The sequence below is a fragment of the Macadamia integrifolia genome, chromosome 8, assembly GCF_013358625.1.
Source record: "Macadamia integrifolia cultivar HAES 741 chromosome 8, SCU_Mint_v3, whole genome shotgun sequence".
NCBI lineage: Eukaryota > Viridiplantae > Streptophyta > Magnoliopsida > Proteales > Proteaceae > Macadamia > Macadamia integrifolia.
The window spans coordinates 16,290,278-16,307,008 of NC_056564.1; the positions used below are offsets into that span (position 1 = coordinate 16,290,278).

At 36.9% G+C, this 16,731-nt stretch overlaps 1 protein-coding gene across 3 annotated transcripts in view; it reads right to left on the reverse strand.

The window, feature by feature from the left end:
- Positions 1-16,032, reverse strand: part of LOC122087546 (protein misato homolog 1) — a 36,265-nt gene extending 20,233 nt beyond the window's left edge. The window contains exons 1-4 of one of the 3 annotated variants that reach the window (XM_042656711.1): positions 15,363-15,704; positions 14,625-14,814; positions 9,385-9,486; positions 3,729-3,774 (exon numbers count right to left, since the gene is read on the reverse strand). In XM_042656711.1, the coding sequence (XP_042512645.1) occupies positions 3,729-3,774; positions 9,385-9,486; positions 14,625-14,696 (220 nt within the window). In that variant the 5' untranslated portion in view covers positions 14,697-14,814; positions 15,363-15,704. Of the gene's footprint in view, positions 1-3,728; positions 3,775-9,384; positions 9,487-14,624; positions 14,815-15,362; positions 15,705-15,892 lie in introns of those variants that run through there. The other 2 variants (XM_042656710.1, XM_042656709.1) reach the window with 2 other exon arrangements.
- Between the last annotated feature and the right edge of the window lie 699 nt (positions 16,033-16,731).

Below are 16,731 nucleotides of genomic sequence, written 5' to 3' on the forward strand. Positions count from 1 at the left end.
GGAGGAGGCAGCCACGCAGGTGTTTTCCCAAATCAATTACTTCTTCCCATGAATTACATGTCTAATTTATAATAAAAATTAAACTTTCTAATTAAAGTCAAAGACCAAGATAGAAATAAAATCTCCTACATCTAGGCTAACAAAATAAATAAACAACTAAAGACTCAAATAGGAAACAAATATTCTCAAATAAAAATAAAATCCTAGAATATTCTATTAATCTTGAATCCAAATTAGTAACTTGGAACCCAAATTGTATATAGGTCTTGGTCCGGGTTCTAGAACAGGTTTGGGTCAATCCATCAGAGCATTGCTGCATCAACTCCCCTGTTGTTTAGAAAAACTCATCCAAGAGTTTTATAGAAGGAGAGAATCAACACCACTCGATCAACATCCTTGATCAATGGCTCCAATGGGGTAAAGATCCATTGCACCTTGCGATCAACGGTCACGATCTTCTGATGGTCGTCAACAAATGATATGATTTTGATCGGAATTGGATGGTGGGGCTTCACAAATGAGATCGGGCCATCGATCAGTTCTTCAGATTCATCCTTCATCAGATCGTCCCGTTAATCTTCAACATTGACTGATGTAATGGTCTCTAGATGGGGGCACAGTTCTCGAGGTGTCATCACAATGTCATGAGTAACGTGACCTTGCTGTCTGTCGGGTTTCCGAATACGTGACTCTAGGGCATCAAGCCTTGTGTTAATGTCCTAGAGGGTAATAGCTTGTGCTTCCTTTTCTTCTTGAAAAGCTCTAGCCATCTCCAACATCTCTTCATTCTGTCGAAGTAGCTAAGTCCACAGTTCACATGAAGGGGTGGTGTAAGCAACCATTGGAGTAAAAAAGTTGATAGAAAATTTTCTTGGATACCAAATAATGTGGGGCTGGTGGGCCCCAAGAGGTCCAACCCAGGTGGTTGGGGGCCACTTAAAAATGCTTAGGGCCAAAGACTAAAAACAGTGGCAATTTGGTAATTCCCTTGGGGTTCACTTAGAGGAGAAGCAAAGAGCAAAGGGTGTCTAACATAGGGTAAAGGGTAATCTGGGAAGCAAAGATAAAATATGGATGATGGAAGGTTAAACCAAAAGTGCAAGGGCATAACTGGAACTTCAACAAAAAAAAAGGAGCAAATATCTTATAGAGAAGAAGTCCTCTTCTCCCTTACGTTGAAACCAGAAACCAGCGGAAGGCTAGGTTTTTTGAATGATAAGAACTCCTTCAATTCCGATCAGATGGGGCTGAAATTGCAAGCATAGGGTTGTATCTCCCAGCTCTATTAAACCCACCAAAATAAACCCCCAATATCAGATGTTACGTTCAGATTCTACTCTTGGAATCACAAGGTGCGGTAGGCATAGTTATGGTTATGGTTGCAGGTTAAGTTCTTACAGTAGGGATCTTCTTTGGGACTGAAACTCTAGGGTTCAAGTTGCCTAGGATAGGGGTTCTTATGCCCTAAAGCTCAGACCCATCAGAGGAGTATCAATAGAGATGACCTCAACAATTAGGGCTGTTTATGCTACCCAGAAAACAGAGTATTAGTATTGGTTTGGTAGGAACAGAAAATAGAAGAGAGAAATAGCAGTAGCAGATCGATAGGAGGGGGGGGGGGAGAAGAAAGAGAGAGAAGGCAAGAATGGGAAACAAGAGAGAGAGGGGGGGGGGAGGAGGCAGCCACGCAGGGGTTTTCCCTAATCAATTACTTCTTCCTTAATCAACTAACTTCTTCCCATGAATTACATGTCTAATTTATAATAAAATAAAATTAAAACTTTCTAATTAAAGTCAAAGACTAAGATAGAAATAAAATCTCCTACACCTAGACTAACAAAATAAAGAAACAACTAAGGACTCAAATAGGAAACAAATATTCTCAAATAAAAATAAAATCCTAAAATATTCTATTAATCTTGAATCCAAATTAGTAACTTGGAACCCAAATTGGATATAAGTCTTGGACCGGGTTCTGGAGCAAGTTTGGGTCGATCCATCAGAGCATTGCTGCATCATTCACCTTCCAACTACTAAAGTTGGAAAAGTCTTCACTTACCAACTACCAAAGGTGGAAAAATCCTCACCTCTTAAAGTTGGAATGGGAAAGTCTTCACACCAACTACCAAAGGTGGAAAAGTCATCACCTATCATCACTTACAAAAGTGAATTGATTCCCCCCTTTTAGAAAAGTAAAAAGTAAAAGTAACTTCTAACCACTTAAATTGAACCGACATTCAACCAACATGGACCATGGTTCAACTGGACTAAACTAAGACTTACTAGCATGAAATAAAAACAAAGTATGGGAATTAAAAACCATTAACAAGTTAAGGCCACATGCTAGTTACTCCTGTTGGCCTTCCTCCTACAGACGTAAGTCTTCAGATCTGCATCATTTTGTTTTAGCAAATTTTAAAAGCAAATTATTCCTTGATCTCGGGATTATTTTGTGTGGAATTCAAATGAGAGAGGGATTTTGATTTCAGTCGCGTAGTTTCAGGGATTTTGGACACGAGAGGAACCAAATGAATTTTCTGATTCTGGTTTCCGTGCATATTGTTTGAGAGATGTGAGGTTTAAGACAACTTCACTGTTGTTCTTTGGTCCTCTTCTTTTATTTTGTTTCCCACATTTAACCCTCACTTTCTCCTTTATTCCTCTTTATCCCCTATCATATATTTTGTTTCACATTTGCCCCTTCCGTACAACTTTACTGTTACCCACAAGTTCTTCCTATCTGTGTTAGCTTGACCTCCATTAATTAAAGATTAGCCATCCACTTGATTTTTTGAGTGGTGTAGTATCCAGTTGGACACATAGCTAACCTAAACAAGGTTATGTGACCTAGGTTCTGCATAATCCTTACGAACTCATCCATGTAAATACCGATTGCATGGGCTTCATTCAAGTTCTTTCATCAGAAAATGTTATGTTGGTTGTTGTACGTTGTTTGTTAAATAAAGTGGGATAGCCCATGAAATACCACTTGTGGGTCCAACCCCGAAGCTTAAGCTATGAAGTGGAGATATCCCAATGATATATGAAGACACATTCATAATCCCAGATAACCAATGTGGGATTGTGCCTCTATAACTACAACATCTCAACACTCACCCTCAGGTGTAGCTTCAGCATACACGTGGATGGATATACATCTCAAGGACAACCTGGCTCCAATACCACGTTAAATAAAGTGGGATTGCCCATGAAATTTCACTTGGGTGATCCAACCCAAAAGCTTTAGCTATTAGGTGGAGATAGCCCAACAATATATGAAGACACATCCATGACTCCAGATAACCGATGTGGTACAATGCTTCTATCACTCCAACTCAACACGGTTCTTCAAGGCTATGTAATAGTGAATCAAATAAAAATGGTTCGTGAAAAGGACAAAAGTGTTCCGCCACTAATAGCCTAGGAGGAGACAGCACCCACATGGTCCCAAGGATTGATGAAGAGTAGAAAATAATGGAATAAACAGGAAATTAAAGGACACTAACATGAACCTTCAAAAGTACTAAACCATCAGATCTGAAAACTTGCTAATAGAAGACACTATCAACTGAAAGAACATATAGAATTTATCACAGAAGTTTGGAGAACAAAAATATCCTATTATCAAGTAGCATAGGCTTTAATAAGAATATGATAGATGATACATTAATTCCCAAAATATAAAGCAACTAGAACAATTAATAACTCGATTCAGTTTAAAGAGATACCTTGAAAATCGACTAAGACCAAGCGAGGAGTATAGGTAAGAATACCCTGCATATGAATTAGGTAAGCAGACCATACCCATACTTCATTACTAGGAAAAAAATAGAGGTATACAGAAAATAAGCATCTATATTCAATCCATAGTTGTCACGGCGCCAAGGCGAACCAAAAAGGTTGTCTAAGCGCCTAGGCGAGAAGGCACCCGCCTTAAGGCAAACAAGTGTTTTTTTTTTATTTTCACTATTTTCTAACAGTATTTAGTAAGCTATATATATCTTGTATCATAAAAAATCAACATTAAACCACATCAAGTCATTAAAAATCAACATTTAGCCACATCAAATCATAAAAAATCAACATTAAGTCACATATAGTCATAAAAAATCAACATTTAGAGAAATGCCCTTGTTCTATAATAAGTTTGACTAGTCAAATGATTTTATTTTTACATGAAACTTTTGTATTGGGTATAACATAAAATAGCTTTCCAACAAGTCTAAGATTACTTAAATCTGAGTTGTAATGACGGAGATATGCTCCGGTCAAACTTATTTTAAAGTGCGCGAATGCTGATAAAATCGCCTTAATGAAATTAATTTTATGAATATTAAAAAAAATATTATTTTACCAGACTTTTGGTTTTTAGCAATGTTTTAACATGATAGGATTTATAAAATTTTCATAATTGAGAAAAACCCCAGTATTTAAAAATTGAAAATCGCCCCTATAACCAAAATCCAATTTTTGTTCTTAGACTAGGGAGTTGACTTTTTTATCCTTTTTGAATTTTATTTTTCAACAATTTTTATGGGATTCAAATATGGTGTATTTGCTTATTTATGAATAATATCTTAGGTAATTTAAAGGATATTTGACATAAATAAGTGCCAAAACACAAGGCAACATGTAGTGCAACAAGGCTCGACCCAATACAAAATGTCTCGTGTAAAAAATAAAATCATTTGACCAGTCAAACTTATTGTAGATCAAGAAAATTTCTCTAAATGTTGATTTTTTATGACTTAATGCGACTTAACGTTGATTATTGATGACTTGACGCGACTTAATGTAGATTTTGATAGAACTATAGAAGGTATATGTAGCATACTAAATAATGTTAGAAAAGAGGAAAACAAAAAATAACACTTGGTTGCTTTGTTCGCCTTAAGGTGAGCACCTTGTCGCCTAAGCGCTTAGGTAGCCCTCTAACGTCTTCGTTCTCCTTGGCGTCGTGACACTTATAATTCAAACATGACGACTCCATTGGCCTGAAATATGGATAGCAAAGGCAAATTTCTGAGAGTTCATTGTTAAAATACCATCCATATGACTCCACAAATTCCAACTAATAGACTATACTAGTGGTAGCATGAATGTGTACATGGTTACAACAACTCCAATTCAACCTTACACCAACTAAATGCGGTCGGCTACATGGATCAATGAAAAGACAAAAAGAATATAAAGTAAAAGGAAGGGAACACAAACAAACAAAAAAACTACTCTGAAAAATCCAACATATATGGGGTCTAATCAGCTCTATTCGAGATCATACCTAGGACTAGACCTAAAATATGCATGTCTTTCGTCACTTCTCCCATGGTAATTTTAGGCCTACCCCTAACTCTTTTAGCTCCTTCAATTTGAATCATATCTCTCCTTCTTGGTGCATCCCAAGGCTTCCGTTGAACATGGTCATACCACTTCATATGATTTCTCGAAGCTTATCATGAATCAGGACAACTCCCAAATCAGCTATAATATGGTCATTCTCTATTTTATCCTTCCTACTTTTGCGACACATTCATCCCAAAATTCTCATTTATGCTCCACATAGCTTATCCATATGACAGTTCTTAACTGCCCAACATTCTGCCCCATACCTCATAGTCGGTCGTATGATAGTCCTATAGAATTTTCCTTTAAGCTTTAAAGAAATACCATTGGTCATCACATAGAACTCCAAATGCACATCTCCACTTCATCCTTCTCACTTTAATTCTTTGTGAAACATCATCCTCTATATCACCTTCTTTATTTATTATTGACCCCAGAAATCTAAAATAATAAATTTGTTGTATCTCTCCTAAATTTTCACCATATCGTTATCCATCATAGTGTGACTAAAGTTACACATCATACTCCGTCTTCATTTTACCTATCTTGAAATGTCTAGATTCCAAGGTTGATTCTCATAACTCCATCTTAGCGTTAAACCTCACTTTTGTCTCACCATCTAAACAATATCATCAGCAAAGAATATACATCACGGAACCTCGTCTTGAATGTCCTGGTTAAATCATCCATGATAAGCTCAAACAATTAAGGGCTTAAAGTTGATCCTTGATGTAGCCCAATTGTAATTCAGAATTCTATTTTCTTGACCTCCCACGATTCTCACACTAGTCACCATGCCCTTATACGTATCTTTAATTATATCCACATATTTACTCCACAACCTTCTCTTCTCTAATACATGCCATATTAACTCTCAAGGGATTCTATCATAGGCTTTTCTAGGTCAATAGAGACCACATGAAGATCCTTTTTACAATCTCTAAATATTGCCATAAGCCTCAGTAAGTAAATGGCTTTTGATGTGGATCGACCTGGCACAAAACCAAATTTGTTCTCTGAGATAATAGTTTCTCTTCTCAGGTGGGCTTCAATCACCATCTCCCACAATTTCATAGTATAACTCATTAGTTTTATGCCTCTATAGTTATTGCAACACTGAATATCACCTTTATTTTTTTCATCGGAACTACAGTGCTTCTCCAATTATCTGCCATTTTTCGTGTACTCATAATATTGTTAAAAAGATTAGTTAACCAAGATACCCCACATAATCCGAAGCTCTTCCACACTTCTATTGGGACCTCATCAGGGCCTAGTATCTTGCCTACTTTCATCTTCCTTAAGGCTTCTTTAACTCCAACCACTCTAACCTTTAATATGTACCTATGGCGTGTGGTGTCTTGATAAGTGCAGTTTTCCTGGCCACTCTTACTCAAAATGTCCTCATCTCTTATGAGCACTCTACCATTATCACTTTTAATACATCTCACATGGTCGAAGTCTCTACTCTTTCTTTCTCTCATTTTAGTTGTTTTGTAAATAACTTCTTCTCCTTTTGTGCTGAAATTATTATAAAGGTCCCCATATTTCTTCGCCCTTGCTATCCCCACATTCATCTTAGCTTCGTTTCTAGTAAAATTTATACCTCTTTTTATAATCTACCTCTTTAGTCCTTTGCCATATCTTAAAACTAGCTTTCTTAATCTTAATGGCTACCTAGACCTCATCATCCCACTACTAAGTCTCCCTAGGGGCCTGACAAATACCCTTTACTTACCCCAGAACTTCTTTAGCAACCTAATTAATACAAGTCGTCATCTCGTTCCACATTGTACTGGTGTCTCCCTCAAAGTCCTACTTTCCTTGTTGACCACATATCAGTAAATGCATCAAAGGAATTTCCTTCTAATCTCCACCACCTTATCTTATGGCAAATTGGTTCCCCTATCTTACGTTTCTGCGTACTGAGGCACATATCAAGGACCACCAGTCTATGTTGAGTGATTAGGCTCTCCCCAAATATAACCTTATAGTCATACACAACAATCTATCGAACGTTCTAGTTAGGAAGAAATCTATTTGGATAGTGTTAGGCTCTCCCCAAGTATAACCTTACAGTCATTGCACAACATTTTGTCGAACCTTCTAGCTGGGAACAAATCTATTTGGCTGGTGTGATGCCCACTTTTATAGGAAACTAAGTGCTCATCTTTCTTTTCAAAGAAAGTTTTCATAATAGATAAATCATAAGCTAACACAAAGTCAAAAACTGAAATCCCCTCCTCATTTCTCCCCCCAACATAACAGCCTCCATGCACATCTTCATAGCCTCTACAATCCCTCCCAACATTTCCATTCAAGTTGCCTCCTGTAATAACCGATTCACCATTGACCAAAACCCTACACTAATCCATCCATGTGTACATGGTCACAAGTAGATGAAAAAACAAATTAATAGAGGCTTAAAAAGATTATACTATTAGATTGGCATTGACCCCATTTGGGAAAGAGATTTTAGAACTCTTATGGAGGTACACATTGTTGGTAGGCATAGACCAAACCACGAGAGAATAGAGCATTATTATTCTGAAGACCTATTAATGTGGCTGATTCAACAACAGACTACAAACCCATCATTCCAGGTTAAAGCTTCCTTCTTCTATTGAGTGGTGTCATTTTTAAGGTTGAAAACATTTCAGTTGCTATCATTAGTTAAATTTCATAAGGTAATTGGTTCCCCCTGAGGATATTCATATCTTATTCAGCAGGAGCAGGCTAGATCCCTCTTATGACTCTATGAACACTATGCAGCAGAGCCAAGATTTATGGATTTTCTAATGCTGATCACAAGGAAAGGTGGTGATGAATAAGCGGGGTCGAGAAGGGTTTTAAAAACTTTCATCCACAGTTGTAACTCACAAATCATCAAACTAGTTGACCAAAACTCAAAATTTCCATTAATCTCATATAGCAAGAAGACGGTATATAAACTCACATGAACTTCCCAATCCCGATATAACTCAAACCACTACTTATTTGACCAAACAAGAGTGAAAATAACATAATTGGACTCCTAAGCTGACTAGGAATTAAAGACTTAACTACAATTTCAGAAATCCTAATGAATATAGCAGCTAGGACCAAACAACTTATTATGCTTTCAAACTCCTAACACGCCACCAGGAAAGGACGTAGAATTCGGGTAACCCCCTAGGAGGCTAGGACTAAATTTTTGGGCTTTGTAATTGACCTCATTACAACCCAAAACATTACAACTAAGGCCCATTTCCAATATAATACCAAAGTAGCCGCTATTCTTGACAAATGACTGCAGTAGAACATCTCATTAGTCATTCTAAGAGAGGAGATGATCAAGGAGTTCTTTGTTTAACAAGTTCACTAAGAGGGGTGTATTGAGGGTTTCTGTCAGCAGAGGGAATTTCAATACTTGGTTTAGACTTTAGATTATTATTTTCACAAATTATTTTTTCCTTTAAAAAAAAAAAAGGAAAGAAAGAAAAAACTACCCAAGCCCCCTTTTTTGGGGCTAACAAACCCTTGTCCAGTTAACGAGGTGACATCTCTTGCTGTTGAGATACGTGTACGATGGGGGGGAGTATCCCCATCGTGCAATGAGTCCAAGTCTAAGTGCGTTAGGAGGAGTTAGTTTCGCAGTCCAAGTAAGTTCCCTGTTATAATTAGGTTTTAAAGTCCTACTCATATTATGTCTTTAGAGTCCTACTCGAAGTATGTAATTGTTTCAGATTTAATATAAAGAGACTGGCTAGATGTAGGTTGATAATAACCTATCGCACAACCCTTCCTTCCCCACTCTTTGTGTGTCTCTTTTTTCTTCTTCTTTCATTCTGGTTCTCAAATCTCTACACTTGCATAATAAGCTGTAATGTTATTGTTTCTAATGAGATATTATAACAGGGAGGCAGTAATACTTTCCATTTTCAGATACAACACCATTAAGCACCTCAGCAGCCAAAACTAAATGACTTCCAAATTATTAACACATGATACAGCACGCAATCATTTCATGATAATAAAAGGTGTTTGCTGTCAATATTTCACCTGTGGTGTTTCACCAGCACGATAGAACACATCCATATCCAAAGATTTATTCTTGTAGACAGGATCCGCATGGGGATCCCCAGCCAACCCAAGCAACTCATCCTTCAAAAACATGCCAGGTGGTAAATTTTTTTGAACCAACATGAACATTAAAAATTGAAGCGATGAAAAGTAAACAAAAAACCATTACATAATTAACGATCAAGTATCCAAAGGAATACTAAAAGGACCAGAACAACAGTAAACCACAAATGTAATAAAACTTAACAAAGGCTACCTTGAAACCTAGGAAACTGGACATTTAAACAGAAGTAAGCAATTCATTTCCGAAAAAATAAGGAAGTTGCAAGTCCTAAGCATTAATGAACAAAGAGGGGATGCCTCCAATATAATAACATCACATCCATCTCCAAATACTTATCCTCAAACATTAAGACAAACCAAACACTGTAAGGAACATCTTTCTCGATCAGAAAATTGGCAATATTTAGTGGTTGGTTCATGGTTGCCCATCATGAAGGGTCATCATTGCATCACCCCGATATACAGCAATCAATCAACACTAATCATTGATGAAGCAGGCCTTGTATGGGTGCAAGAAAAAAATTGAACGATCTAATTATCCAATTGATGAAATTATATTGCAGTCATACATGAAGAATGGCTTTGGTGTATAGGAGGCAGGTAGTTATGGGCCTTTGTTTTAGTGCTTTTTAAGTGTAATGGGCTACATTATAAAGTGTAAATATAGGAGTCATAATGTGTACACAAATTTATCCTTTGATTGAAGAGATTTATTAGTTGTGGGTTTCCCATATCAAGAGACCAAGTTTAAGAGTTGGTTGGGAAGTGAAGTCTAGTTTGATTATCTTAAGTGAAGGAGTCCTACATCTACTTTCTTATTTCCATGTCGTAAATATGGTCAATAACCAACCCCCCTGGCCAATTGATTGAATTAAATAGAAAATTTTTTTCGAACTGTGTGCATGTGGTTGATGATGAGGACATTTTTCAGAGGAGATGTTGACGTACACAACAACATATCACTTTAATGTGGCTGGACTCCCCTTGTGTGGATGCATATTTTCATTTACTTAGTGTAGTTAGCTTTAACTTGAACTTAATTTATTTAGTGTCAAAACTGTTATGTACTAATGTTGTAACTTGTAAGGGAGTTATTGCTGGAGAAGTAGCTATTGTTGAAAAAGTAGTTATTAGAGAGTTATTTCCCTTTCTGTTCATTTTGGGTTTTAAAATGTTGTGTGAACCCACATCCCCTTTGTCTTCTCTGACTCTTCCCACTTATGCTACCACCCCCTTCCTCTCCACTATTGCCCTGCATCAGTTGGCCAACCCTACCCCCTTCTACTCCCCTTCAATCCTCTTCTTATCTCCTCTTTCCTTCTCAACTCTCACTCAAATCTTCTAACCTGGGCCCATTCTCTGCAGCTACGTTGTTCCTAGTTTCTTAATTAGAGTTAGGATCTCACACTCAGTAGCTTCATCAATTTACTTTTATAAGCAACAAAAAAAAAAATATATATATATATATATATACCCTTTTCAGGTCGTTAAGATTTTACTAGTTCAAGCTAAGGTCGGTCCACTCAAGAAATGCTTTCTCCAAATTCCAAAGTTAAGTTGTAAGGGTAAAAATGAGAAATTATTAAAATTTATAACATGTTGCGGGAAATGTCTTCAATTTTGGGTCTATGACCCATGAGACATAAGTCAGTGGTCTTGACCCCAAGGGATGCCTCGTCGCCTAGGCAACATTTGAGTCATTTGGCAATTGATTAGCTTGGTTGAGCTAGTCATTCCACCAGTTGTAATGTCGAGGGATGAGGCCCCATCATATGTGGTAGGCTTCCACCTACCTTTGTTGTATCTTAAACCTGTACACTAAAAGAAAGGAAGATTTCATGAATTGTAACATGAAAAATGCTACTTATTTACCCTCACTGGCCAAAAAGTAATCATTTTGACGTTATGGATTTATGACACCATAACTTATGCAAGAAAGAAGCATATAAAAATTACTAGACCTCCATCTGAACTATGGGGAGACATTTCAAAATGAATGTTGGCTGACCCATGTCCTCTCATCATGCTTCTGAAAGGAAATTCACATACAATGGTTGCAATTTAGCAGCTGAAAAAGCAGATATGCCAACACTTCAATGATATCGGTTGATATGCAACAGTTTACTCTAGAAAGTTAGAGAAGTTGAGATGTCAACTGAGACTCATTACTGCACTCACAAGTTTCAGTACACCCCGAGTCCTTCTCCATTCAAACTAGCTTTGAATTTTCCAAGTCGTAGGGTAAAAAACATACCTTTTCAGACACAGGAAAAACAGGATGTTATCCCTACACAATAATTGAACCTGTGGGTTTCTTTAGGGCAGTAACTCAAAATAACCTAGCCTTATAAGTACTTAGGGTCAGATATAGTATTAATATATAAGCTTTTATTAGCTTAATGTTAATCTACTGAAAATGCAGCAGTTCTAAATTTATGATACCTTTTTGTTATCATTATACAAAACAAGGTTTAAAGGATCGGTATCAAGAATCATATCGAAGGGCGATTTTAAGAGGCATATCGTATTGGAGAGATGCAAGATACACTAGATACATATGGAAACGGTCAAGAAACATATGGAAATACTTAGGATATATGCAAGATACAGCTTTGAAGCATAAAACAATATACATAAGTAATATGTAAAATATATCATGTATAAAAAGGAGAACAAAGTACGACGAGACAAGTGCATTCAGTTGATTTATAAAAAGGATGAGGTTTATTACTTGAACTAACACCAATTCTCTTAGGAATCGTATCAGTTAGTATTGGCGGATATGGAAGGATGCTTAAAACCTTGATGCAAATCCACACTTTCCAATCACTCTCTACAATTTTACTTTTGTCTAACTCCCATGTACACCAACAATCATTGTTCGAGCTTTCACAAAATGTTTTGTTTCATAGGCTATCGAAACAAAACAGCCTGCGATACCTAAGGCTTACAAGGTTTCGACCAAAATTTGTCTTATGAACAGTTACGCCAAAATTTTAGTTGAAAGTGTTCCAAACCATTGTTACAAATTCAATGTTCCACATGACATGGGTTTAAATTTATAATTTGATGTATGATCCATGATTTATGAAATGGTTTATGATTTGATGTTCAATCATCCCTAATACATATTTAAGTTGTTTTAGTTGAGTTGCATGTGTTCTAGTACTAAATAATGTGTGGAATAGCCCATAACTAGAGAATTTGTACAGCGAACACTACCAACCTAGGTTCTATAGTCGATCTACCATTTTGGGTGTAATTTTTTAAAATCTAAGGGTTCCACAATGTATGGTTTAGAGTGCCTCCAATATGTACCTTAAATTTAGCCAACTGATACGGCGACCAATATCGACACTTTAATCCTTGATATCGTATCTCCGATACATTTCTTAAATTTAGCCAACTGATACAGCAACCGATACCAATACTTTAATCCTTCCCACAACGTTTAGAGGGCCTAAGATAGGGTGTCCTAGAAGTTTTAGGACCTAATTTATTCCATTTGACACACAAACCAACCATCAGAACTTGGGGGGGAAAAAAACACGCTTTGACCGAAATTACGGTTTTGCGCCTGGTCAAAACCAGGGCTGAAACCGAAACCTCAAACCTCGCCAGCAATGAGAATCCTTGCTCTTTAAACTCCTTTTCCTTAAGTCATGAGTAGTCTACAGAAAAACAATGAATAATAGTGTCTTAATGCCGGTTTCCTGGGGACTCGGTGATGTAGATGGGTTGATTAGCAGAATGTAAGGAGGGCCAGTTGATTAGCAGAATGTAAGGAGGGCCAGCAAGGACCAGCCAATCGATCCCAGCAGATCAGACTTGTGAAAGCCAGCAGTAGAGGCCAAATATTTCTCTACTGATTTCAGTATGAGTTCTGTTTTGCCCTATCAATGTGACTTAATCGGCAAACAAGAGGAAATCCCAGGACCTATTCTAGAAGATCTAAAATTCTTGCTACCGGTCTCAGCATTGGGTTGTTATTTTGCCTTATTGTGAAGCTGGAGGAAGAAAATTAGAAAGTCCCTAAAAATAAGATATTTATTTCAGCGTTTAGTTTCCTTTTATATTTTATTCTCTTAGCAAGAACTTAGACAGGATTAGTTTCCTATATTATTTGTTTTCTAATTTTGCAAGGGCCTCTCAAGCCTATTTAAGAGAGGCAATTGTAGCCTTTTGGGAAGAGAATTTGTGAATGAAAATTGAAGAGTTTCTTCTATGGCTGAGAGAGCCGAATGAGGGGTGGGATGCCCAAAACCTCAAGAGGGTGAGAGGCCCAAGGGGAAGGTGAGAGGCCTGAACCAATCTATCTTCTCTTTCCCCCTTCTCATTCCTCCATCGAATTCTGTTTTCTCTTTTAATTTCTGTTATTTCTTTTGAGTGCTGTGAGATTATCAAGAGTGCAATTGAATGTTTTTACAAGGATCAATACCCCCAGAAGTGCTGCTGCTGCTATTGATTCAGAAATCCAATCAACAGCATGAAATAAGGGTTTTCCAGTCAGGCCATCGAGCTCCTTTAAGTCCCAGGTCTTTGATCTATTGCAGCCCATGTTCTAGGATTTTATTGGAGCCCTCAAAAGGGCCCTCGACCAGAAGATTAAGGCCATCCGAGGCATGTTTCCACTGCTACCCGAAATCACCCAACTGTTTCCTTTTTCCTGCCCTAAATCAAGAAACAGCACAAGTCTCGATCCAACAAGTTGAAGTTGACAATATTTTGGGGTTTTGTTTGGCCATATAAGACCTCCATTCAATCCAAGTTTCAGGCTCAACAAAAAGCCCTATTTTGTGAGCTACAAATTATCAATGTTCTGGCCTGATATAGGTTTTATTTCTCACTTGTAACTTCTGTTCAAATCTGAGTTTATTGGTTGCCTATTGTTTGGAGCCTATTACTAGTCCTTACTGGGCTTGATTACAACTGTAATATTCCTTACAACTGCAACTTGCAACTGCTTTGTTAGTTACGACTTTGCTTCAAATATAAGCCATTGAAGATCAAGATGCAAGTAGCTTATTAGTAAATGCCCACTCATTCATCATTGCAAGAGACTAACTTTTCAGCTCACGCATTTTGTATGAACTCACAAATATTAGAGGAAAAAAAAAAAGCAGGATTTGGAGGAAAAGCACAGACCAATATTTCACCTGAAAGTTCCAAAAGTGAGAGCCAATGAAGTTGGCAAAACCTCCAAGTTGGACAGTCACAATTTCCTTCATAACTCACTGCGAATGTTCAGAGCTGTTCAAATCATTCCCTTTGCCAGATGAACAATTGCTTCTCTAGATGCTGTAAGTTAACTTTGAACTGCCACGCCAACTAAAAACCCAGATCCTCCTGCAACATATAGACCAAATTGACTTTCATAAGACTCCAGAACAACATAAATGCTGTATATTCTTCTGTTGGTAATGAATTATTTTATTCACCAAAAAAAAAAAAGACTCCAGAACCACATTAACTTAAAATCATTCATGGCTGAATAAATCTAAAATTAAATAACTATACTTAAAACAATAATCGAAACTTTAAGCTTAGAAGTCACAGAAAGTTCTTTCTTAATTTAATTTCATTTTACCAATCAATTTGAATGTTTTTCCATTTCAGGAATCTCTAGGATTAGCTTGGTGAGAAATGGAACCCTAAATTTCAGATGTTTTAAGAAAATAGAAGAAAAGGGAGTTGGGTTTTGGATTTATAGTTTGTAGGAGAGAGAAGAGAGTAACTCAAGGGTTGAGGTTGTCGCTACGGCGTGTGAGATTAAAGACTCTTCAGCTCGAAAGCTCGAAGGTTGAGAAGAATAGAAGCAACGGTTTCTTCACATTAATATTTATATCATGCAGTTCAGAACATTCCAATGACCACTAAACCTCCAGATAAAGCACCTGTTTGTTAAACTCAATTAGCAAAAATTGCACTACAGATCCCCTCACGTTTGGAAAAATTGGGCTACCCAAACTGCTGCTTCAAAGCAAAAGTTCAATGCTACCAATAAAGCAACCGCATTAGCAATCAAAATACTGTTACACCGAGAGAGAGGGAACTGCACAATTAGGTCTAGAAAACGCTGATTTGAAGTTTTTGATGATGAAATATTTAATTCTTCCTTCCGAATGCAGAATTGGAACACACAAATGTTCAAGTTTATCGAGAGGTAAGGAAGTCATTGCCAAAGGGTAGAAGAACTACGAGCTCTCTGTTTCACCTCCTTCCTGATGGGAGGGCAGAAGGAGGTAATCTTACTTGCCATTGCACAAACCGAAACTCTGGAGAATCGAAGGAAACATTGGCTGAGAAGAACTAGAGGACACGGAAAAGAAGGGGTTCCAATGGACTTTAAGCTTTCGTTGATAGAGGTGGTTGTAGTGGAGGCGGCGCCGCCTAGAGAGACAGAGAGAGAGGGAGAGATTCGTACAAATTTTCCGGCGTTCCCCGAGTAGGTCTCGTTGCCTCGGTGATCCAAGGAGAAATGAGTGTTGCAGCGGTGGACTCTTCCGACGTCTCTTTTATCACTCAGAACTCATAAGCCTAGTTATTAAATTCTCATAATTATTTGAACAGAATTTTACCGAATTTTACGAATAATTCCGTCCGAATCCGAATCAAATAAAAGATTCTCGAATTTTATAGAATTTTTAAAAATTCACGAATAATTTGGTGAAATTAAAGGCCCGTTTGATAACGTTTCAAGAAACGCGTTTCTACCTTTTCTGTTTCCAAAAACAGTAGAAACAGAGTAAAAAGCGTTTGATAAAACTGTTTCATTTCACTTATATTCAGAAATAGAAATATAAATTTTTACTTATTTTATGGTTCAACAAACGACCTAGGCAAAACAAGTTTAACTTGTTTCACTATTTCTGGAAACCAATTGTGGTCATTCTTTCACTGTTTACTATCGACTTCTAAAAACATGACTTATCAAACACCTTCAATTCCGTTTCTGTTTCTATAAACGGAAATTTATGTTTCTGCCGTTTCTTGAAACAGAAACGACAGAAACGTTATCAAACAGACCCCAAATTTTATCTGAATTATAACCTAATTTTATCCCATAATAAAATATAAAAAAAAATTAAAAAAAAAAAAAAAAAAAAAAAAAACCTTTTATCTTATCTTGAATAAGTCAATAAACCTTTAAAAAATAATATGATTATTATGCATTTATTATCCTAATGTTACTTTTCTATTTTTTTTAACAGAAATCAACAAAGTTTATATTTCCTGAGGTAATCACTCACACTTCTAAAAAAA